Below are 24419 nucleotides of genomic sequence, written 5' to 3'. Positions count from 1 at the left end.
TATAATCTTTTTTCTTCAAAACCGAATCAAAACAAGTCATCAGTCGAAGTTCGTTCGTTCTCACTTTCCACTCAACAAGTGTCTCACGTAAGGTACCTCATCACTTGAAAAGTAGTCATTAATCAAGTCAGAGAATGTGTCTTAATGGACTCTACCAACTTTTTGTCACCACACTAAGTCTTGGAACAAAACGTATTGGATTGCTCTTTTATCCATCCTGAACACCTGTTCTTCATTCCCTCTCCCACATTTTTTTAAACCGCTTCTCTACTCATTTTACTTCTTTTTTTATAACACATGTCATTGACATCCTTCTTTTTTCTTTACTTTGACTTTTTTCTTCTTTCTTACATATTTATCTGAAGGAACCAACAAAATGCCACTGAGTTGTACGGCACGAGCACTGAAATTCTCATTATTCATATTCAATTTGGTGTTTCTGGTAAGTGAGGCGGGAATCTTTTGATCTGAGAAATGCATTGGATAGTGTTCAGTGAGATTTTGATTGATCGGAGGGCATTGTTTGCCAATACCACATTGAATTAGAGTAGATGCCTAATGGTCCACCAACTGTTGCAGTGCAAGTAGATTTATGAGACAAAGAACAAAGAAAATAGAAATTCCGGTCGGAGACAAAAGATAAATGAGGGATTCATTTAAAAGAATTTTTAAAAAAATATTTCAATTGAAAAAAAACTGTTTTCAGCTATGCGGTTTGATATGTCTTGGTATAGGATTATGGCTGGTCCTTGATAAATACGCAATTGACAACTTGGCCTTTGCCACTGCTAAAGTACAAGGTTATGATCAAGATGCCGGACTCCGAGATTTGGTAAGTTGGACCCTGAATGAACTGGTTTTCGATTAATTCGTTCAGGCAACAAAACCAACTGCAGTTCGTCAATTCGGTTATCTTCTATTTATCGGTGGATTGATAGTTATAGTCGTGGCGTTCTTGGGGTGTTGTGGTGCTGCAAAGGAGTGGAGGCCTCTGTTATGTTGTGTAAGTTGACTTTATAAATTTGATATTTCGAATAATACGGTGTTTTCGATTCTCAAAGGGTGAAAAACTACCGAAAACTGACGTTTATGTACAAGAAATACAAACTTAAAGGTGTAATACGTTTTGTCTGTATTAAATAATGCAATTAATATTCAATTCCCATGTTTCAGTACTCATCCTGTCTAATGATGATACTTGCCATTCAAATAGCAGCAACAATCTATGCATTCCTTCACAGTCACATGGTAAGCTCACAGCTCAAAGACCATCTTTCCTGTTTTGACATTCTGGAAAAAAACGTGTTTTGATTTCAGTTCGAAAACGACTTTCGAGACATTCTACATTCATCATTAAAAATGTACAATGGAACAGATAACATGAAAATTGCCAACCCCGGACAAGATGGACTGTTGGTGAAGACAGCGTGGGACAAGATTATGATTGAGGTACCTGTTTATCAGAATAGAAAATACTTCAAAATTATGGAGATCGGTCAGCGAAAAAAAAACAATCGGGAAAAACTGAAGTTCCGACCAATTGATACATGCCGATACATTATTTTTTACATTTCTATACTTCAGTTTTTTTTTCAATTCACTCTCCCATTCTTATTTCAGAAGTCGTGTTGCGGTGTTGATTCCAAACTCGGAGAATTCAACAATTCCGGCTGGTACCACTTGAATAGAGGTCGCGATCAATTCCCACCAGCATGCTGTCCGGCTGATGAGCACGGAAGACTTAGACCTCACTGTACCACTATTATGAGACATTCTCACGTGAGTTCTTATCCCAGACTGGGTACTTTGAATGTGTTTCGCATGTTTTCGCTGTACGGTCCATTGGGAGAGTAATTCTGAAAACATGTTGATATAAATTGTGTTCCGTGGAACGCCCACTGTCTGGGTGAATGCAAGCTATAAAAACTCGTGGTTGTTACTGTTTTTGTAAATCCATAAATTTCTATACGATTGCTTTCAGTTTCATAATACTTTGTCCCTGGAAAAATGTTTTTTTCTTCTTACTAAGCTTGTAATTTTTCGTTATGGATGGTGGGTTAGTCTGTTATCACATGAAAAAATTCTCCTCTCCGTTAACATGATCTGGTAGAAATCTGGCATCAGTCTTCTGACTAACAAAACTAACAAAAAAAGGTACTCAACTACCCTTACCTGGTTCCGCATGTGATTTTCAACTTTTTTTCCAATTCCCATACATCGCCATGTTTCTATAGGGTTGCTACGCAAAAATCGCCGAATCGTTTCAAGAAGTCACATCGCATTTCAAAATCGTCTCGTGGACAGTTATATTATTCGCTTTGATCCAAGTATGCCTGGCACCCAATGTTAATGTTTCAAACGCTTTGCATGTTTCAGGTGGTTGGTATTGTTGTTGGCTTCTGGCTGTGCGACTCGATTACTTCTGAGGACGAGTTTTGATCTGACTTCGACAAAAGTATTCCTATAGGAAATGCTTTGCCTGAATTTCATTTGTTTTATTTTCAGGGTTGTATAACGCCATTATATCGTGAAAACCAAATACACTTCTCTGCTGTATTTTCTATTCTTGTTGTTCTGACAGTACTTGATGTAAGTTACATATCCTAAAATATAAATAATTATATACTTTTTTTCAGCTATTGCTATTCATTGTTGGAGTCCAACTGTTCCGTCGTATCCGGATTGAGATGCTCTACTATTTCTAACCAACTCAATGTCTTCAATTCACTAACTTTCAATTCTGAGTGTCATTCCCATACTCAAATCTTTCAACTTACATCTATTTTCTCATACTTTCTAACTCGTCTCTTTATTTTTCTTGTTTCTATCAAAAGTTTCTATCAAATCGACACCTATTCCGGGTTTTGTCTTTTATCAGCCCACAAGATGGAGAGTGTTATTGACAGTCTTTTTTCCCTCACCACCTGCTTCTTTATCTTCAAAATTTTGTTCATTGTCACCTACGCCATCACTATCGATTACCTTGGAAAGGATCACCCATTCGTTCGTATTTACTTGTAATTATCATCAAAAATGTAAATTGGCGTGAAAAGTATTTTGTACCCTTTCATTCAAATGCTCTGAAATTTTTACTAACTATTCTGATTCCTCTCTGATATTCGTAATTTTCTCATCTGTTTTCTTTTCTGTAACTCTCGTTTCTGATCGAAAACTTTTGAATAAAATGATATATTGTCAAAACTTAATCATTTTATTTCTAGTGGGATGAGATCAAACATTTATTGCACTAAATCAAATTTAAAATTTACCGCCAAGACGAGCGAGCTACAAGAAGAAACTTAGCGTTGTCATCGCCAAGCCAGGAATTTCCTTTGTTGTCAGTCTGAGCATTTCCAAACCATTGAGGAGACTAGGTGGCTTGAGCTATTAGTTGAGGTTGTGCTGGTAGCTGCTGGGCTTGTTGGGCACGTTGTTGGTTATACTACCTGCGAAGAAAAAGTTACTGTAATATGCATCTCCGAAACGTTTTGAAACTTACCAGTTGAAATATTGTTGCTGACGGTATGCTGCTAATTGCTGTGCAGACCATTGCTGAGCAGAAGCAGAGAGGAAAAGTGCGGATAGTGATGTGAAAATAAGGAGTGTGTTCATTTTGAGTGGAGAAAGTTAATTGATGATATCAAAATAAAAGACACTTTTTATAGTCAATGTCTGCAGGCGCCTCACATTGATAGCGAAGATGTCACAATTTCTAAATGTGGGGTACAGACGGAAAAGGTTTGATAAATCAGAAAAGATCACAAAATTTGCCAAAGAAATTCAAAATAAAACGAAATGGTCAAGCTTGAGTTATTTTTAAAATGAGTCATGGTTAGTCGAAAGTTGGATAGGAAATAATATAACTTTTTGTCGGCACAGCTCGTAGGACATCCAAAATTGATATGTCATTCATGTAATCAGAAAAACGCTTCTTCAAACAATATTCTTATTCTGATATCATATTTACGGTTCTAAAGTCAAAAAGTTTAAGTTTAGAATAGTCTTCAACTTTGTAACGTAATGTGTTCATGTTTTCACTTGATTCTAGTTAGTGAATTCTTGATCTAATTTCATTCTCTTTCGAATTACCAATCTACCGAATGATGTGACTCTAAAGACACAGTTTTTAGTTCCATGACATAATCTGCCAATGACATAATACCAATAGTTTGATCTCCGGAAACATTGATATTCTATCTGATACTTTTTTGATCCGACGTCATTTTGCAAGTAATAAAAAGTTTCAAGTTCTTTTTTGTTCTATATCGTTCTTTCTAGTCAATGACCGGTGAGACAGCGGTCATCTCGTCTTCCGTTGGTGTTTATCAAACGTGGTTAGCCCAGAAGTTCCCTCTTGGTCAAAATGGAACACAGTATAATTACTGATATTTCTTTCAAGAACACCTGGTTGCTTCGAAAGATCCGGAAACTCAGAAAAACCACTGATAACACCTCAAAATGACGAGTGGGCGGGATCGTGTTAAAATGATACCGCCGACTTGCTGAATATATTTCATTACTTTGGTCATGCGGACAGTACAAGTTTGTATCAGTATATAATGGTGGTTTTAAAGTATCAGAAAATCATTCAACCATGCAATTCCTCTCTCTTTTCTTCGTAGTCCTTCTCATCGTTTCTGTCTCGGCTCAATGGAACAATAACTTCTGGTTAGTTTTTTTCAAGCATTAATAATTTGAAGTGGACTACGGTGGTTTTCAAATTCTGTCATCCAGGTGGTACAACCAACAACCAACTCAAGCTCCAGCTTTCAACTGGTTCGGAAACTCTGCCGGCTCACAAAGTGACGAAAAAGGGAACACTTGGCATGGAAGTGATAACGCCAAACTTATGCTCTTCGCCAAATCGTCATGGCCTTAAATTACCCGTTTTCATGATCTTCTTTGTATCTCCATATCTCAGTCTCCAGTTTCACATATCAAAGCAATAAAATATTTTTCTTTCTCATAATGTTACAGGAGTGGTTGTAAATTACACGAGAACACAGAGAGCAGGTGTGAATGTGTGAATCGGTGAAAGGACTTCCGTTTACAACCTATTGTTCATGAAAATGTGACGGTAGGATTGAGGGAATGTGAAAAAACAAATGGTATTTGCTCACATCAGATATAATTATGAAAAAGAAGAACTTGAAATCGTGTTAGATACCAAACGATGAGATAAGATTTGGTTACATATCAGATTATGATACTTTCGATAGGGCTTACAGTATACTAATTTTAAAGTTTTAATAAATGTCACCCCTTATAAACTCCAGACTAACCATTTGCCTAACTTCCCAAACCCCATTGAGCTGCGAAAACTGTGAAACCTCCGACTCCTCCCAGCGCTTAGCAGGGACATATACTGTCTACAGTTTTTAGTTCATCATTTTCCTGTATTTCACTACATTGACGAAAATGAAGTTCTTTATCTCCAAGTCCTCCTCTACTTCAAGTAATCCACTTATGCTGAAAATCACTTCCGATTATCTTTGTCACTACAAGGAAACTATGCAGAATATGAAAGAACGAACAATGAATGCTTCTGATATACATCTCAAAACAAGTGAAACTATATATCAAATCACCGTGGAAGTAGCAAGCAGAGCTATTCACATATTGGAGAAGGTTATGCGGAGAGGAGGTTGCGAGTATAAAATGGTAAGTTATTCAGAAATTGTTACATGATGTTCATTGTGTTATTTCAGGGAAGCAGTAAATTTTTTGCCGTGAATTTTCCGATAGAAGAACAAACAGAAGTAAAAACTATTTTGGAGCCTAAACCAGTGTCCAAAGATTTCAAAATCGACGTTGTTGCTGTAGCATCAAAATCCGAGTGGTGTCCAGAACCTGAGATGGTGGAATATTTTCCAGAATACAGAGTTTCCAAAAAGTTCTTCATATAAATTGCTATTCTCTTTTTGTTGATTCCACGTCATGTTTTCATAACAGTTAAAATTGTATTATTTAATAAATTTTGAACTACATTCACGGTTTTTCATAAGCAGAATACTGTTTTATTTGTAATTATATGACCTAATGCCAGTTTGGTTAATTCATTTTTCCCATTTATGGATAGGTGGTTGTAAAACATTATGGGATTCAAGATGTGGGTGTGAATGTGAGAAAGAACTCCTTACAACTCACTGTTTTTAACTATAAGAGTATAACCGTTGTTTTCTTAAATAAGACTATCACTCTTTTTGGGTCCCACTATAAGCCACTAATTTCCCATCATAAATTTTGATAAAACTGTAATTCTATCTTGTTTCTCGGGTGTACTATTCTGAACGTTTATATTCATGTTTAACCTGTATATTTCAAGTGAAAAGTATACCATTCTTCATAAAAGTGTATACCAATATTAATTTCTTCACATACACTAGTGAACTGCCCAATCTTTCCAACGCTAAAAGATCATCTGCCAAGTTTCCCAAAGCACTAGTTCCCACCATTTCTAACTTACCGGTAGTGTGACTCCGCCCCCTTACAGGCAGCACGCAATGGTCATATCCATTTGCTCGACACAAGTCATTCTTCTCTCATTGTTTTGCCCATCACGCTTACTGTTCTTTTTTCTTCCACTTTTCCCTTGTACTTGTTTTCCTATCTCCAAGGTTACTTCCCTATACAATTTTTTTTGATTTCAGCTCTCCAACTCACCCCATCCAATCAATATGAAATTCTTCTCTTCCAAGATCCCGACTTCACTTCTCTCGTGCTCTTCCACCAAGCATATCACTCCCGAAGATATTCGTCATTACAAAGAGATCATGCAGAATATGAAGGGACAGAAGATGAATGCTTCCGCTATGCACCTTATTACCAATGAAACGATCTATCATGTCACCGTGGAAGTAGCGACAAGGGCAATTCACACCCTTAAGAAAGTTATCGGAAGAGGCGTCTGCGAGTATAAGATGGTAAGCTATTCGAAAGTTGTTGCAGCTACTAAATTGGTCATTTCAGGGAAGCAAAACCGACCGTCTTATTGCATCATACAACCAAATTCAGGAAGAATACAAGGAGATGCTTGTCAAGATGGAGATTAAGATGAAACCATCGAAAGCTGAATATGTTATTGAGTGTTGGCTGAAGAAGGACGCCGCTGAGAAAGCTGCCCAGGAGCACAAAGATCGCAGACGCATGAGAAAAGAATCCAGAAAAGCAGCAGTCGAGAAGTCATTAGTCAACTATTCGGATGGAGATTCAAGATCTGAAACTGAATCTGATGACTCAAAATCGATGCCAGAACTAGAAACTACCGAGTACATCCCAGGATGCAGAGTCCTTACAGAGATTATTGTTTGATTTTCCCATTGTTTTTGTTTTTTCCAAGTTTGTTTTTCTCAACTTTAAATAAAATAAATTTTTTATCCAAACTCTAATGTTCATCATACCGGAAACGAGTTTCACTTGAATGCACAACTTAGTAAAAATAGTCATTACCTCTTCCTCCCATCGGTTTAAGCACACTAGATCTCCTGACTGTCAGCACCTCTAGCCTATCTGTCGGCGAAAGTTTACAATCCAGAGTCAATTCCTATCTGGAAGCAGACTTGAGTTAGATTTTTATTTCTGGGCTTACTAAGAAAGGTCACCGAGTCAGTGTAGAGATATGGAACGTGACCTTTACCATCGGAAAGCTGACAAAACGCTTATTCCAAATGTATATATATATTTTTTTTTTTTTGAAGGCCTGGTGTTTGACAACAACAAGGTCAAATTCAAAAAAAAAAAGACAAATCATTACCCTTCTGACACGCAAAAATAGCAAAAAAAACATTTCAGAAATTGCCAGCGTTTTGTCAGCTTTCCAATGATATAGGTCATTCCCCAAACCTCTAAACTGATTCCATGATCATTTCTACTCAGCGAGTCCAAGTTCGAGATTAATTTCTCCTTGTTAAAAACAACTTTCCGATCATCAGCGGACTTCTCCCAAATTTCATGGCCTCTTCAGTTTTTCTCATCTTTTATACCTCTCTGCTCAGTTTCATTTGATCACTGTCCTTTGACCACATTTCTCACGTGTTAAAACCCGAATGTAGCATTTCAAGTGGTTGATAGTCATACTCGCTGCCTTTTTTCCCAGATTTCATGCAAAGAATATAATTTGGGTGGTGAAGTAGGAGGAAAAGCGAAAAACGTATTGTACGACAACTTGTTGAGTGATATCCGCGAGTTAACAAAGGAATACGTATTTTTGGAATACTTTTGGCTATTTGAAAAGATATGACAAATTTTGTGAGTCAACATTACTATTATCGTATTGTAGCGAAAACAATTGTCTGAAATTCTCTCAAATTTTTATTCTTGTGCGTATGAGTATGACCTTTCACTAAGAAGAACAGAAACGAAATGTAACTTGTAAATCTTATAAATTCGCATTTGTTATTATTTCTGTGACTCGATGACTATCACAGAAATAGTTTCTTTAAATTTTTTTCTTGCGATATCGGACTGAAAATTGATTCTTCTATCCCATTCTTCTATCTCCACATTGTCATTTTTATTACATGAAAAATTGAATTCAATTCAGTCTCCTGTCTCATACTCTTAATACTGTCAGTGATTTCTGGAAATTTTTGAATGTGTCTTTTTTCTGTGCCAAGAAAAAAGAGGCGCCGGCGGAGGTGATGAGATGTGTCACCCTCCTCTCTGACTCATTTGAATATCAGTGTCATTTTTCTATGTATTTGTTTGAAATGTCCTTCCTCAAACTGTTTTTCACATTCACCCAGTGATTGTGATACTACAATGGGATGGGGGCCATAAACCAGTCGCTGAGCCAATTTCTCGCACCCAACTTGATCTCACCTCTCCCTTTTTGTTTCGGCGAGTTAATTTACAACACACTACGTGTAGAAAAAAAATTTGGTGATGTCTCCTCCCCATCCTCTTTACCTGCCCCAACCATCTACGTGGTAGACAGGTACTTGTTTCGGGACTCTTCTAGTTTTAGGCATTTTGCGTATTTTTGTCTTGTCTGTATATATTTGAATCGAAACTGAAAAACGGTATTAGTGACGTTTCAATAACAACTTTCTGGAGTAAACATAGAACCTTGTTATGACCAATTGTTGTTTTCGTCACTTCGATTTGAACACCGCGGGTCAATATGATAACGACTTCGAAAAGTTCAATTTCTGTTTAATCTGAGCCGACAAGTCATTAGATGAATAGTATCACTAAAAATAAATGATCTTGTCTGCACAGAGTGAATTCAAATCCTAGCTGATGTGAGTGCAAAGTGTTATCGATCAGATCAGAGTTGAAGGTTATTCTTACATTTTTGTTTTATTACGGAATACTCCCGGCTTTTGAAGCCATCCCTTTTCAAAAACTCCAAAATCTCTACCTTGTGTTTTTTTTTGTTTATCTTACTTTCTTTTTTTCTTATTTTTTCCAAGCGTCTTACAACCTCGCTCTACCGAAAACCCCTCGAGATAGTTCTTATTTCCTTCGTGTCGTGCTAATAACTTTTCCTGATTTCTGATTTACAGTAAAATCGCCATGAAGCTGTTCAAAATCTTCTCCTCCTCAGCCAACAACAACCGCATCACTGCTGAAGACATCCGCCAGTACAAGAAACTCCATTATCATATGAAGCTCAAAAGAATGGAAGCGGTTAGTTCATTTCCTATAAAAGATATACTTTTATAATATCTTATTTCAGGACGGAATGCTCAACATGACCAACGGTGAAACCATCTTCAGAGTTACCTGCGAGACTATCGATAGAGCCACAAAGTCCCTAGAGAAAGTGATCCGTCGTGGACGAGGACAATACAAACCGGTAAGGTTCTGGAGTCCCGGAACAAAATTAGAGGCAAAGTCTGTTTTTTCAGGGTAGCAAGACCAGCATGCTCGTGGCCGAGGCTGAAATGATGAAGAAAGAGTATGAGAATATGGCTATCAAAATGCAGATCAAGCTTCGTCCATCAAAAGCAGAAGACGTCATTGAACAGTGGCTCAGTGACACTACTAGCAATGGCACTGAGGATAATAAAGCTTTTGTTGATACTAAAACAAACAGCATCGAAATCCCGAAATGTGTTGCAGACACCGCTGCTAACTGTCGCAAGAAGAGCCCACCTGTTGAACCTAAGAAGATAAACTATAACGTCGAGAAGTGGTACAACTACACTGTGAATGACCGTGACGAGGAGCAGAAAATGGCTGAGATCAAAGCTAACAACCTCAAAGTCGAGAAATGGCTCAAGGATACAATGGGTCGCAGTGACACGGAGAATATAACTGTTGTGACTAAACCGAACAGCGTCAAGGCGAAGAAGTGGCACAAATATCATGTTGGTGGACGTGGCGAGGAGAAGAAGACGGTCGAAGTTGAGAAGGGAATCGCCAACACACTTCCCAAGCCACAAGAACATCGTGTGTACCTCGAAATCATTGTTTGAATCTTGTATTTTTTAAATCGTTTTTTTTGCATGTTTTATGTTAATATATCACATAATATTTTTGAGTAATAAACATTGATAATCTATCTAACAACGTGATTCAAGGTTGCACAAGCACGTGAAATGCTTGTAAAATTCTGTTTCAACCCGAGATGTCCATGATATCTTTTCGAATCTCTTCATTTCCTCTTCTCTCGAGTATAACTCTTGCACAACTTCTAGCGCAACCAAAATCCGCTACTTTTTCGAATCTAGTTACGTCATCATACGTTTTTAAGTTCACCAATGTTTTTATTCTCCTAAATCTGCCACTACCTGGATATGTTTTTGTTTTCTCTAACTCCTCTCTCTGCTACTTCTTTTTTCTTCTTGAATGCCCCCAAGTAGAATTATGATTTGCACAACTCGTACTATTTAGAATGTCTCATCAAATTGATGTTAAACAAATCTAGTGTACAGTCATGACATACATTTGTGTTCTTGCTCATTGTGCTCTCACTTTTTTAAAAATGTATTAACACAATTTTAACACAGTTATATTTTCTCTTATCTCATTGTTCCAGGTAATTCATAATGCTATTTCTCTTCTTCAACTCCAAACGACCCAATGACACTGAAGAAATCACACAAGATATGCTCAACTTAGCCAGTAATCAGTCAGCCAAAGCCGTCTACAACAAAGCTTTAGCGGTAAGGAATAGATATCGCAAAGAGAAGTATATAAGAAGAAAAATAAGTTTCATGTTTCAGGAATGTTTGATGAAAATAAAGAAGGATATCTTCTGCGTGGAATCAATCAAAACTTGTACCCGCGCTGAGAGGTTGGCCAAAAGAGTATTGGAATTTGGAATCCGAAAATACAGAATAGTGAGTTTTGAGTAAATAAATAAACATTTACTAACTAAACAAGATTTAGGGCGGTAAAAAGGCAAAGATCCTTACCGAATTCTTCAAATCATGCGCAGACATGGTCAGGATCACATTTGAGTTGCGAATAAGAATGGTTCCAACAATGGCAGAGGAAATTGTACTTGAGTGGGCAGCGGAGACGGAGAAGAAACTAAACTCTGAAAAGGGAGAGAGGCGTCGCAATCAAAAAATACTGATGTGAGAAATTATGTATTGGAACTGTATGCTTACATTGTTTAATCAATTATATGCTTTTACGGATCAGTATGAGTTAACCCTACCAACTTAAAATTTCGATGAAGAAGATAAAATTCTGGTTTTTCTAATACGCCATATTTTCTTCTATTTTTGCGTATAATTTCATCAATAATGAATTCATTCAATCGCTTAAAAACATACTAACAGTGAAACAAAATATGAACATTTCAAACATAATGTGTTGAAAAAAAATCAGGAAAGGTGTCATGAGTGGTAACAAGGTAAAGCTCATGAGCTGTAGTGAGAATCATGGTGGAATGCGCCGAGAATACAATAAAACACGGGGTCAAACAAAAATGAGATGTTCATCGATAGGCAAATCACCAATCTTGTTCTCGTTGCGGGTAGATGATGTCAATTGGTTCAGAGGGAACACGAACTCGACGAAGGACACTCCATTTTTCTTCCGGCTCGGTGAAACGAACGATCTGGAAAGATATTTGCATAATTATTTCAGAAAACCTAATTGCACCTACAGGGCGTCTCCAGAAGACCTCCATTTCAATTTCTTCAGGTTTTGGTAGTTCCTTCAATTTTTTAGTCTGCGCACGATATTCTTTGAAGACAGTAACCGCTTTGGCTAACTTCTGACATATCTCTCTCATTACTTTACAATCGTTTGAAGACATTTTTCACCTGTAACCAAAATATTTACTCAAGTGAAAAGAGAAAAAAGAGAAGGGGTGTAAGAAGGGGCGTGAACTTGTATGAGACATTAACGAACGGAGTAGACAATGGGGAGAAAAAATGGTAGAAAGAGCAAACGGGTAGGTGTCTTCATATGAAAATGGGACAGTCCATATTAATTTAACTGGTCGTTAATGATTTGATAATAGGAGAAGAATGATTGGAACCGATTTGAAGTTTTGGCGGGAAAAAGTTCTGCACAACAGACCAAAAAGAAGAAAACAGAACATATGATGCTTTCTTTTTTGTTTCTTTTCAAATTTTTCTTCCAAAAAAGCTATCGATGAGAAGAAAGCATCTAGGTTATGCTGTTCGGAAAATAACATGATTGCGATCACGTGTCTCAAGGTTATACTTGTATTCCTTGTCTAGCTTTTGGAATCCTGTCTAGACAAACTTTTCACAACATTGAAGAGCGAGATAAGATCTGTGTAACCTTTGAATGGAAAATTTTACTCATAACATTGCATAGTCAATGACTTTCATGTTAATAGTTCACAAGAAGGAGGCGAAAAAGATCTTTTAGTGGCAACAGTTCTCCGTTTAATGAGAAAACGGATGAAAAAATTTGATTGAACACCAAAACGGGCACTAAAAGAGAGAAGGAAAGGTAGCAATGAAAACATCATAGTGTTTTCTTTTCTTTTTTTTCTAAAAGCTGTGTACTTTGGGAGAAGAACACAAAAACTAATAAGCCTTATTGAGACATTGTTGTCCTTTGCTAATTTTGAGAGAACCTATCTGTCAGTGAAAGTGGAGGTGAGAAGGACATGAAATTGGTGATATCGACCCAGCAAAAGAGATTTATCGTTCAACATCATGATATGTTAACAGATATTTTTTGTGACGAGAAAGAGATGGAGAGAGATATTTAGAATAACAATTAGGAGAGTTATTTGCATTGATTGTTACTTCCTTTGAGGTCAAATGAAACAATTGGTATTATCGGTAGAAACGAAAATAGAGATCACGTTCCTAGCAGTGCATCGGGTATCATTTGGTGACAATCGGTCCAAGTAGGGTAGAACACTTTCTAATCAAATCAAGAGATGAAAACCGAAAGACAGATATTTTTTCTTATAGTGTAGTTTGGAGGCAATACATTCCGTATTGATCAAAAATGAGAAAATGAAATTGACAACTTCAAATTCGCAACTTCAACAGGAAATGGGGTCTGGAATATTGAAAAGTTAAGTTTTTTGTCGTTTTCCAATTTCCTCATATTCACACATCATATTTTGTTGCGATATGCTCATTGTGAGCAATTTTATGACTTATGGGAGCTGAATTAGTGTTATGTTAGGAGTTATAAGATTTCATCGCCAGATGAGTTTGACTTTATTGGTCCAATGAGGCTTCAAGCAAATTTGGAAAACATCTTCAATATTCCTTCGGTAGATGCACTTGGCAACTACAAAAACAACGCGGATTCGATGTTTCTCCGACTTTTTTCTTTGTTATGGTATGTTAGTAGACACATTGTATTCAATTAAATGAAACGAAGACATTCGACAATGAGAAGATTTTTGTCGAACGGACACCAGCTGTTTTCACTTTTTCTCCGTTCTTTGTTTCCGAAAATGACAGGGAGGTATTCGTTGCACTTTTAGTAAGGGCGCCTTGATGTGAGCACCCTGCAAGTAGATTGTAATCTAACATGGTGCATCGAAAAGAGCAGTAAGTTGGCTTGAGTAGTTTTATGAACTTTTGTATAATTTTTGGTTGAAATAATTGAGTTTTAAAAAAATGTCAGTTTTCTTTTTCTCAATATATGTATACATACTTGTTTAGGCCCGACCCGGCTCGGCAAGGCCTAGTAGGGCCCAAAGGCCCGGACCATGGAAACTTTGACTATTCAAAAAATTCGAAAAATTTGAATTTTGAATATTTGTGCCAAGTACACGGGCCTTTGGGCCGAGCCTTGACAAGTATAAATATACATATTTTGAATTTCCAATTTTCGTCTTTTTTACCAGCTGTGCTGTCCGAACGTTCCTATCTCGCAACGTTGGTGAACTTTAATGGCTCTTTCTTTCCGCCTCTTCTATTATTCTTCTCCAATCTCTCTCCTCCTTTTCGCTTTCTTCCAGTGTCTTCTTTCTTCACACCGGTGGTCATCCTTTACTCCACTAGTGGCAGAAATAGCATTGGAAAACAAGCGGGAAGTGTCCGTCTTTTTTTTTGTTGAAGGGAGGCGCTGGAGAGATAGAAAGAGAAGAGAAGAAAATAGATCGTCGTGCACTTTGAAACTGAAGAGACGACTGACGGACTCTTCCCCGTTTTTTTCAATCGTCAGATAAGCGGGTCCTTTTTTTCTAGATATTTCTGTGAGCATTCAATTTGAACCTTTCTCAAAAAACGAGATTGAAATTTTCATTATTCACCTTACCTCATAAATTATTTATGAAGAAATTTGAGATTCATACGCAAAATAAACTCAGCCCACTCTTTTTTTCTCGAAGTTTATTTCTTTTCTTTTTTCTTTCTTCTTTCTCTCACCAATATGTGTTTCCTAATTTTCAGCCAAAATGGTTCCGGATTTCGATTCGATAACTGGGGAATCATACCACCAGCTTTTCACAAAAGACTCGATTCTGTGTCGGGATGTGGATGAGATGACGGAAAACAAGCTACTGTCTAAGCAGGACTTGGTGAGAAACAATTCCATTAAAAACCTCATTTTCGAAATTCAACTTTGCAGTCTGTCCTCAAACGCCTCATTGTGAAGTTTCGATTGCACTTGAAAGAAAGCGTAAGCGTTTTTTCTATTTTTTTCTATTTAAAATTATTCACTCATTCCTTGCAGAACGAGAACGTTGAAAAGTTTGGCGCAGGGGACATTCTACTCGATCATGCGGTGTTCATCAGTGATTTGATGATCAAACGAATTGTTTCATTGCAGGTCGCGGCGAAACATGAAAAGGACAAGGTTAGTTCGTCAACTAGAAAACAACAACTAGGTTTTAACTGGAATTTTGTTCAAAAACAAGAGCATGAAGGAAAGAAATTCACTCTAGATTATTAAATGTGCAGGTATCAGTTTTTCCTAACATGGGAGAGAATTCCCTAGAAAATAATTTCGTTAAAAAAAACGTGTTCCGAGAAAAAAGTTTGGCCCGGATGTTCAGAACTTAAAAATTCATTTTTTGAAAACTTTCCGTTTCTTTTTTTGGAAAAAACTTTTAGACCCAGATGTTTTGTAGGTTTCAATGGTTTTTGAGAAAAAAATATGGAACAATTTTGCTAAAAAGTGTAGTGAACTTTTTTAAAATATTAAAATCCGGACCGCTTGGGCCAAAACCAGGCCGGACCAACCCGGAATGTGGCTAGTTTGAGTTAAAAGCTAGGCTATTCTAGGGCTTTAAAAGCTTCATACAATTGTTATTTTATTAAAATACAAAAAGAGGCTTGTCGTGCCATTAAGTACTCAGCATGCTGCAATATTTTTCTCAAGATCAAATTTACATGAATGCAGCATTTGATAGTCTCACAATCAGTATTCATAAAACAATGCCTTTACAATACTCCTACCTTTCTCTTCATGCACATAAATTTTTTTTGTTTGAAAAAAAAAAACAAAAGAACTTATTTTTTTTTAATTTATGTGACTAAGTGATTTATAATTTGATATCACCTACGTTTCAGAACAACCGGTCAGAGAACTTCATGGCAACAGTTGGCCTTTTCAAAAAAGGTCTTATCGCCTTTGAAAGACAACAAGAGTCCCTTCGCCGTCATCTGGCACGCATCATTTACTCAAACACCGAAGAAGGTGCTGCTTATTTCAAAGAAAAGGCGAGAGAAGAAATGGCGGAGGTGATTCGGGAACGGGTAGAAGAATACAGAAGAAAGGAAGCGGAATTGGAAGCACAGGAAAAAGAAAAGGTTGGAAGCAAGAGTGGTGTGACAAAGTTGGAAGTTATTGAAGAAGAAGTCAAGGAAAACTAAATGTTATCAGCTTTAACTTATTTTGAAGTGTTTTTTGTCTTTCTCAAAGTGTCTACAGTTGTAGGACCTTCCAAAACGTTGTTTCATAATGAAATGTTACCGTTACTCAAAACTGATGACAAATTAGAACCAAAATAACATGCTTATTGAGACAAACGAATAGAACTTCGCTGGAGACAAATTTTGGCGAAAAATTTAGAAAGCAAAAAGCCAAGGACTGTCGATTTTTGTTGTCGCCATCTTCCGAAATGTGAAAAAGGGAAAAGTGCACCTTGAAAAAGGAGAAAAGGTGGCGTCAACCAGGGCGACTTATTTCGGTTATTTCTGATCATAAGAATATCATATGCATGACTGAAAAGGACTGCTATGATAAATCTCGAATGTTTTAATCCGTATTTTGAAAAGGATCAGGTGACGAGAGTTGAAATGAAAGTTTGGTTGGAGAAGATAAGACTTTAGTTTTGAAAACTTAGTTTCGAAAAGCTTGAGATTGCTGCTTCAGTGAGGTATCAGTAATCTTAAGGTGAATCACATGTAGTATGAGCTGCTCTACAGCTGGGGTGGCACACTACATGTACCTTATTAAATTTTAGCAAAAACACTAACATCTATCAAAATTTCTCAGACTTCGTTGAAATTAAAAAAAAAAACGACTGCACTCCGCTAGGTTTCTGTTTGGCTCTTTCTTTGTCGTACATTTGTATCTTGGAAGCTTTTTTTGGTTCAATTCTGTTTTAATCCGGCATGAAATTTTTGGTTTTACATTTAGTAACGCGTTTATATTTCATTTTCCTCATTTGTATATTCCTTGGGAGATTAAAACGCGTACAATGGATTCAGGACGCTCTCTTATGCCTCTTTACGTCAGCTGCATTGAGCTGAGCTGTGAATGTAAATCCGTGAGCGCACTCACGCACAGAAATTGTGATCCAACAAAGTATCATCATATTTTTCAGTTAAACGTTCCGTAACTTGTGAGATGCTAGAAGTTGCCAATCAAACACCTCAAAATGTTCGCATTCGTATTGTACCACGTTTCTACCGTAACAGACAACACGTCCAGATAATCGAATTTATGCAAGACATCACGAGACAACATTGCACTCGAGCTCAAAGGACGACATCTCGAACTATTTTTCAAACTTTTGACTTTTTTTATCAACGAAAACAAAAAATATTTTGTGAATTGCTCCTTTTTTGTAGTTTGGTGTATTCCATCCTAATTATGCTACAGCAAAACCAATAATTATATACATCACATTGCGGATCCAATCTTAAAATTGGAAAAACTTTCATAATCTATAAATCAGATGTTCGAGATTCACAAAAAAGCATCTCTAATCTTTTCAATCGGTTTATTTGGAAACCTTTTCATGTATGTTTTGGTTCTAATAATTATAAGTTGTCCACGGACGTCACCACTGCCATCTTTCTGATTTGCTCACATCAGTGATATTTATATATATATATATATATATATATATATATATATATATATATATATATATATATATATATTTATTGACAAATAGAATAACAGAGAAAAAATAACATTATATTTATTTACTATAAACGTTTTGCATATTTTTTATCAAAACAGACATAGTTATTCTTAGAAAACAATTTATGTGAATTTGAATAAAGAGAAACCAAAAATCAAACATTATGAATGATATGATAGTAATTATCTCGGTAGTAGATCGGTTCGTTAAAAAAATAAACGTTTTTGTGCCAGGCAAGGTCGTATCTCCATCCGGGTGGTGCTGGCTGCTCATATATCAAATGGATGATTGGGACATTGGATCGGACAGACACCAAACTGTATTCTGGTTTCACATTTGTAGGAATAGGCAACGGATGGGATGGAACAGGAGACATAGCTTCAAGTTTTGGAATGATCTCTCCATTATTAGACGTTCCATCACTTTTCGTCATGTTTGATGTGTGTAGGTTTTCTGAAAAACGACCAGATCTTGATTTAAAACCGATAAAAGACTGAACAAAAAGAAATCTACGTGTTGTGAATGGAAAATCATCGCTTTAATGAAACATTGAGTACGGGGTCGATGAAAGCTGAGGGCAGAAGCCTTGACCGAATTAGGAAATTTCCGCTTAGCGATAGCAGGTGCTCGGATTGCGGAAAAGGATTATGCGCATTCATACGAGTCCCTCATGAAAATTCACTAATTTGGTAGCATACTCGTTTTAATGAGAGAGAACTAGTAGAAATGGTTGGAGAGAAAGACTCGTGTTATTCTAAAGAAATATTTTTGATTTAGAGTTTGAGAAATAATCTCATCGTACACTTTTTATAGGTGCACTCTTGCCGTCATTTCATACAAATTGAGAATGGATTGAAGAGAACATTTTCAGAAATATTGAATTCCGGATAAAAATAAAATAAAAAGATTTGAGTAATTCATACGTGTTTTGAATGTCTAATAGTAACCCTTGGGATGTGGAGCAATAATCATAATTAAATTATAATCAGTCATGTGTTCCTATGCAAAGTTCTAAGAAACTACAACTCTAATGAAGTCTTTTGGGAAATGTGGAATTATAATGGCAAAGGAATGAATTAGTTGAATGTGAAAGGTATTGAACAGTCGGAAGATAATAAATAGGCTAGCCAGCTGTCCGATTCATTGAAATTAGTATCCAAATCAAATTTTTTCAAATGGAGTAACTTTGACTTACATCATATCCTTCCGGCTCATCCGTGCGCTTTTGATATCCGTTGAAACAAATTTGAAAAGTCGATACCTTATTTCCGGAATATATCAGGAATAACACCACGCAGAACATGGAGAAAATGTTGACCTATAAACTGTTTCGGTAGAAAACAAACCGAGTTAGTTGTCAAAATTTTTCAAAAGTTAAGTTACTGGATTGTTAGTCAGTAAAATCTTCTCGGAACAAAAGGCAGCTCCAAAACAAAATGCAAATCGTTCAAAAGTAGGATGGTAGAAAGTTGGTGTCCAGTTATTTTGAATACCGCTTTTAATCGAAGACAAATTGTAAATACTTTCATGAGATTCAATAAAAATAAATTTAATAAACTTGAATTGAAAGTTACCTTGCGGTGTGAAGTCTGGATAAAAATCACATTAAAAATTGAAGTATCAGGAAGCACGATTTGTAAGCAAAAGGGGTTGTTAGAATGAAATTATTAATAATGAGTAAAAGAGACTTAAAACTTTTTTAAAAGTCGATTATGATCATGAAAAGAAGATGTAGAAAATTCTCGAAACTTGGTGAAACTAATTGATTCAAGTTATGAATTATGCAAAACTAAGAGAGCCGGGCATTGATGAGAAAGCTGGATATAGGTTTTTTGACAGAAGAGTGTTTGTATATTCCGAAAAAGGTGTTCACGATTCTAATAATTCCGGTTTCTTGAATCTTGTTGACTTCTCAGTTCTAGTATTTACTCGATTTTTTAAAATGGGACATAATCATCATCAGAAATTAAGGTTTGGTTAGACATGCAAAAGAAAAAACGCTACTTCGAAATTGGGAAATCTTTCTCTATGACACCTGCGCACTAGATGGACACATCGTGTTTGAAGACACGACCATTATCTGTATCCCACAATTCGACTGATTGTACTCGATTATCAATTGTATATTCAACATCTCCTAATAAAATAACAGTGGAGGGAAAAAAGGTTGGAAAAGTCTTCTCGTTCAAAACCTACTCATAATACTGTACTCCTTTAAGAGCAGGACGAATGTACTGTGAAAAAATAAAGTTTCGACAAGGATTTTTAAAAGCGGCGCCGTTCTAATTCTAGTTGTTTTTTTTAATTAAGAACTACGCCGCTTGCAGTTTATGTTCCGCCCACAACTTCCATGTGTCGTGGTTAGTTGCCATATGTTGGTCACTCATTTCTCCCAATATTTCTGAAAACTCAATGGGTTTTCAATTTAAAAAGACAGAAAATAACATATTGGTGACAAAGAGATTCAAATAAGAACAAGATCAGCACAATGAGCAGAACGTCTCAATTTGCCGAGGACGCCTGCCTTCAAAAAAAAAACGGTTGTAGCCAGAAAAGTGTGCTGGGGCACTCATGATAGCTATTCCGATAATTGAAATTCCCTCCTGAATGTTTCTAAGGAATATTATCATATGATCAAAAATAAGAGTTTGAAAACAAGGATACATCGCGAACTAAACAAACCTAAATGCGAAAATTTGAAACGACTTATACCTACACACTAATCAGTGTAGTCCCAGTAACAATTATGACGCACATCGCAAGTAGAGCAGGGGTTGAAAAATGTGTTTTCTCTTACCTCCTCAACACTATCTCCATGTTTCGAAAATGGATGTTGTGGTTATCAAGGCTGTAAACCAGAACACCAGCTGAACTTCGGATATTAACTGACGATAATAAGTTAACACCATTAGAATCATTAATTTTTTCCAGCAGTAGGCTCCTTAGAACGCTAAGCATCAATGAATAAGTTCTCAAGCAATTCAGAGCATAGTCACTGGTTCTTCTCGTATACCGCAGTCTTAGTTCTTGCAACATCTCAATATTGTCTTCCTAATAGTAACGTCTGAACAGTTTGCGATTAATCTTGCTGGTCCTAATTCAAATCAGTACCAATTTAATATCGTGAGTCAACATGTGCCAATTGGTATTCACTAAAATATTATTAATATTGATTTTGCAAAAATGATGGCAACGGGACTGGAATGTGCAAGGATTGCATCGCAACGGTGACGGCAACGCTAATGCAAGACTGATACGTAATTTAGAGAAAATTATTTATCGAGCTTGTTTATAGGGTAGATGAAACGTGTTGTTTTCAAACCAGAATCATTAACTCACCTGGGAAAAGTCTTACTATTTGGCATGGCTTGAAACAAATCATGAATGCAGTGAAAGTTAGAATACGATAGTCTCATCGCCGACGAAACACACCTTTGGAAATTATTTCTCTCACTATCAGTACCTAGGTGTTCACTGTTGTTTTTCTTTTTTATTCATTTCTATCATGTATTACTGTATGTATTGTTTCTTCGAGTTGATTTTTTGATAGTTCCGCTCAAATTTTTCGAATTAAGAAATTTCACCACGTATAATTTTTTTACCAGTATTCAAAACCACAAATTTCTCAACTTTTTCTAAAAACTTGAAACTATATTTCTTTCTCAACGCTTTCCGAAACACATTGGACATCAAGCGAAGGCTACGATATCAAGCTCCCAGTCAATATTACTCCGATTCCGATTGCAGTGAATTTGTCAGCGTTGAATTAGTATATAGTTGAACTTACTACAAATATTCATTGTAAAGTTAGATATATGTTACACTCGGACCATTGTATACTATGTGTTTACTCTTAGTGTGTGTGTGTTTTTTTTTACCTCCGGTAGTGGCGGGAAATATTGTTTGCGCGCGCAATATTGTTTGTGCGCGCAATCAATACAGGGGACCACTCGGACCTTATTCATTTGCATTTTCTTTCCTCTCTTTACTCTTATTTCTTCTTTGACCATTTTTGGACGGTTTTTTTCACGTTGTTTATTTTCTTTGATTTCACTTTTTAAAGTACACTAGAAATCTATATGTTTTCAGAGATGGGAGACAAGAAACCACCCATGAAACCATCCGACTGGAAACTACCGAGGCAGCCAGAATACCGTCGACCGACCATGCGACAGGAATCCGATGACTCAAGGAGAAGCCGTCCACCTCGAGATATGAGAAGTACAAGGGCTCCCCCACAATCACATCGAATCTCTCCATATCGGTCAGTGTCACCTACTAGACCGATCACCCGGCGAAGCGATGGGTCGCCTGGACCATTCGACGTACAGTCTCGTCAAAACTCAGAAGCAAATGCATCTCGTTTGAGAAACACAACTCGTTTGAGAGACACAACTCGTCAAAGTGATTCTAATGAATTGCGCAGGGCGCCTGTTTCGTGGAACGACTTGTCTCGTTCGATGGCTTCACAATCATCAAATCGTTCGATGGATTCGCAACCTTTGATGCAACAATCTTCTAGTTTGCCGAAAGTGAGTGTTTTCAACCAACAATTTATTTCAAACTGTGATTTAGAACTACATTAATAATTATTTTTAGCTTTCTGGATCTGGATCAGCTTCAAAGACAAACAATCTGGGATATAAGCTTCCTCCAATTTTCCCAAACAAACCCATCGATGGCATTCATGGACATTCAAAAAAATCATCCGCTAAAACAGAAGCCACCAGATTGCCGCTCATAAAAGTCAGGGGAAAGTCTGAACCCCCAATGATGTCTTCTGGAAAGGACGGATCTTTGATGCGAGAGTCGGACGTTCGGGGAGCTCCTGAAACACAAAATCGCCCTTGTCGTCAAAAAACTGAATCAAGAGCAGTTAGTTGTTGAATATTTCGTTTCTCAAACAAATAATTCTCATTTTCAGAAAATTCATCCCACATCGTGGGATTCATTGGCAAAACAACAAAAAATAGAGAAAGAAGATACAGTTGAAGAGTTGATTGGGCGTGTCAATTCAGATGTGGGCGAAGAACTTTCAAATTATCTGGAAAAACTAGTACCACCCAGAACCACTACTGATCCATTCCCTCATTCTGTCCAGACTCCATCAACTTCAGACAGATCATCAGTTAGTTTCCAAACTTTCAAAACTTTTGAAAATACGGGTACAAAGTCCAGTTCAAATCTTGAATAAGCAGTTTATGATTGACTAGTAATATCCTGATTTTCAAAAACAGAAAATTTTCGAACTAAAGCCAATTCACAACTAGCATTTTCAATCAAATCAATCAGTTACAGAACGCTCCTTCGCTCGTTCCTCTCCGTCCCAAAGGAAGTGAACACAAGACCATCATTGACGACGTTAATGAGCCGAAATACAATCTGAAACAGTTGAAGCTTGGTAATCTTGCTGATAACGCCGGAGGAACTGGGCTGTCGGGCGTACGCAGTTCTGAACCTGCTTCTCCGACGAAGACGGCCAGAGTCCAGAAGCGGAAAGCAGATGAATATGATGATGATGGTCAAGGGCCTGCAAAGAGACCGAGCACCGAAGATGATGAATCCGAAGTGGCTGAACAAGCGACCACCTATCCTCAGGATATGAGCAAACTTGCTAGTTGGCTTTCCGAATTCACCAAAAAGGAGGAATCAACTTCCAATCCGGGTACCACCGCTGCTGAAGTAGTAAGTTTATTTGTCGTGTATGCCCTTTTTATATGATTCTATAAAATCCTGCTTGAAGCTGAACGAGAAGAGGGTTCAATCAAAGAATAACTAGAAGCTAGTAGTCATTTTTCAATTGTATTTTCAGAAACCATCTTACCAACCGACTCGACAAGTTCAAAAGGAAGTATATCGACTGCCACAAAAAGAGCCAGGAAAGGATTTGACAACTATGGATGACACATACTCGCCTCAACAATCTGATGACGAACGTTATCGAGCAGAAACTCCAATCCAGAACTTTGATGAAAGTACGCGTCAAACGGCAAGCAAAAAAAGCAATTCTAATGTCAAAAGATGGAGGCCTGGGAGGTCTTCTTCACATACAGATATATATAAGGTGACGGTTAAGCTTCCACCCGATGCTTCAACGAATGAATGCCAGATGATTCTTAAATCATTGGTGAGTCTAATGAAAATTTTCATTCAGTTCACTCTAAAATTTCAGGAAGGTGTTCGTGTGACACAACAAACCATGGATGAGGCGACTCGACAAACTTATATGAAAACACGCGGAGTTCAATATGACAACGCTATTTCTTCCAGCTCTTCTCTGGGACAAATCCCGCGTTTTACATCATCCACTCGTCCTGAATCTCAGGTACAAACACACTCACTTATGAATGAGAGATTACAATGTTTTCAGGGAGTGATCGACGGATACGAACAAGCCGCAATAACTGATCAAAATCGAAGAAGTCGGAGGAACGTCGGTAGAGCTCGAGAAGCGAGATCACATCTGCAAAACGGATCCGATTCTGACTCAGATGATGACAACAGCGGAAAAAGACGGCAGTAGGATCTCCTTGTTATCAGTATTGTTAAAAAAATGTTTTGTGAATGATTCTACATGTATTCATTTATTATGTGATTATTTTCCAATTTCGTTTTATTTTGTTGTCTTTTTTTGAAACAGATAAAGGTGAAAATGTACCATCCTCTAAAAAGAAATTCTGTTTCAGAAATGTCA

General features: G+C 37.0%; 10 protein-coding genes across 10 annotated transcripts; 7 read left to right on the top strand and 3 right to left on the bottom strand.

The window, feature by feature from the left end:
• Positions 1-376: 376 nt before the first annotated feature.
• On the top strand, positions 377-2705 carry GCK72_025037 (uncharacterized protein; the record flags this gene model as incomplete). The annotated part of the gene is made up of 9 exons (XM_053736169.1): positions 377-442; positions 707-832; positions 878-1003; positions 1174-1248; positions 1318-1449; positions 1621-1779; positions 2235-2327; positions 2506-2589; positions 2637-2705. The coding sequence occupies 9 exons, from the start codon at positions 377-379 to the stop codon at positions 2703-2705; spliced, it is 930 nt and encodes a 309-aa protein (XP_053579735.1).
• On the bottom strand, positions 2347-3612 carry GCK72_025036 (uncharacterized protein; the record flags this gene model as incomplete). Its single annotated transcript, XM_053736168.1, has 2 exons — positions 2347-2479; positions 3500-3612. The coding sequence occupies 2 exons, from the start codon at positions 3610-3612 to the stop codon at positions 2347-2349; spliced, it is 246 nt and encodes an 81-aa protein (XP_053579734.1).
• Positions 3613-4594: 982 nt separating this feature from the next.
• On the top strand, positions 4595-4879 carry GCK72_025035 (uncharacterized protein; the record flags this gene model as incomplete). The annotated part of the gene is made up of 2 exons (XM_003101067.2): positions 4595-4668; positions 4735-4879. 2 exons carry the CDS (start codon positions 4595-4597, stop codon positions 4877-4879), a joined length of 219 nt encoding a protein of 72 aa, XP_003101115.2.
• Positions 4880-5418: 539 nt separating this feature from the next.
• Positions 5419-7311, top strand: GCK72_025034 (uncharacterized protein; the record flags this gene model as incomplete). Its single annotated transcript, XM_003101111.2, has 3 exons — positions 5419-5661; positions 6651-6923; positions 6970-7311. 3 exons carry the CDS (start codon positions 5419-5421, stop codon positions 7309-7311), a joined length of 858 nt encoding a protein of 285 aa, XP_003101159.2.
• A 2205-nt stretch (positions 7312-9516) lies between these two features.
• GCK72_025033 (uncharacterized protein) lies at positions 9517-10421 on the top strand (the record flags this gene model as incomplete). The annotated part of the gene is made up of 3 exons (XM_003101114.2): positions 9517-9630; positions 9680-9799; positions 9852-10421. The coding sequence occupies 3 exons, from the start codon at positions 9517-9519 to the stop codon at positions 10419-10421; spliced, it is 804 nt and encodes a 267-aa protein (XP_003101162.2).
• A 573-nt stretch (positions 10422-10994) lies between these two features.
• On the top strand, positions 10995-11532 carry GCK72_025032 (uncharacterized protein; the record flags this gene model as incomplete). The annotated part of the gene is made up of 3 exons (XM_003101106.2): positions 10995-11111; positions 11172-11288; positions 11338-11532. The coding sequence occupies 3 exons, from the start codon at positions 10995-10997 to the stop codon at positions 11530-11532; spliced, it is 429 nt and encodes a 142-aa protein (XP_003101154.2).
• A 376-nt stretch (positions 11533-11908) lies between these two features.
• On the bottom strand, positions 11909-12217 carry GCK72_025031 (uncharacterized protein; the record flags this gene model as incomplete). Its single annotated transcript, XM_003101095.2, has 2 exons — positions 11909-12016; positions 12065-12217. The coding sequence occupies 2 exons, from the start codon at positions 12215-12217 to the stop codon at positions 11909-11911; spliced, it is 261 nt and encodes an 86-aa protein (XP_003101143.2).
• Positions 12218-14803: 2586 nt separating this feature from the next.
• Positions 14804-16223, top strand: GCK72_025030 (uncharacterized protein; the record flags this gene model as incomplete). The annotated part of the gene is made up of 4 exons (XM_053736167.1): positions 14804-14926; positions 14977-15027; positions 15082-15204; positions 15921-16223. 4 exons carry the CDS (start codon positions 14804-14806, stop codon positions 16221-16223), a joined length of 600 nt encoding a protein of 199 aa, XP_053579733.1.
• A 1656-nt stretch (positions 16224-17879) lies between these two features.
• On the bottom strand, positions 17880-18158 carry GCK72_025029 (uncharacterized protein; the record flags this gene model as incomplete). Its single annotated transcript, XM_003101105.2, has 1 exon — positions 17880-18158. The coding sequence occupies one exon, from the start codon at positions 18156-18158 to the stop codon at positions 17880-17882; it is 279 nt and encodes a 92-aa protein (XP_003101153.2).
• Positions 18159-21816: 3658 nt separating this feature from the next.
• GCK72_025028 (uncharacterized protein) lies at positions 21817-24248 on the top strand (the record flags this gene model as incomplete). The annotated part of the gene is made up of 7 exons (XM_053736166.1): positions 21817-22257; positions 22325-22600; positions 22650-22853; positions 23024-23410; positions 23538-23852; positions 23898-24050; positions 24096-24248. The coding sequence occupies 7 exons, from the start codon at positions 21817-21819 to the stop codon at positions 24246-24248; spliced, it is 1929 nt and encodes a 642-aa protein (XP_053579732.1).
• Between the last annotated feature and the right edge of the window lie 171 nt (positions 24249-24419).

The sequence above is a fragment of the Caenorhabditis remanei genome, chromosome X, assembly GCF_010183535.1.
Source record: "Caenorhabditis remanei strain PX506 chromosome X, whole genome shotgun sequence".
Lineage (NCBI taxonomy): Eukaryota > Metazoa > Nematoda > Chromadorea > Rhabditida > Rhabditidae > Caenorhabditis > Caenorhabditis remanei.
The sequence above is the reverse complement of the archived record's forward strand: the minus strand, read 5'-3'. Positions and strand labels throughout refer to the sequence as shown.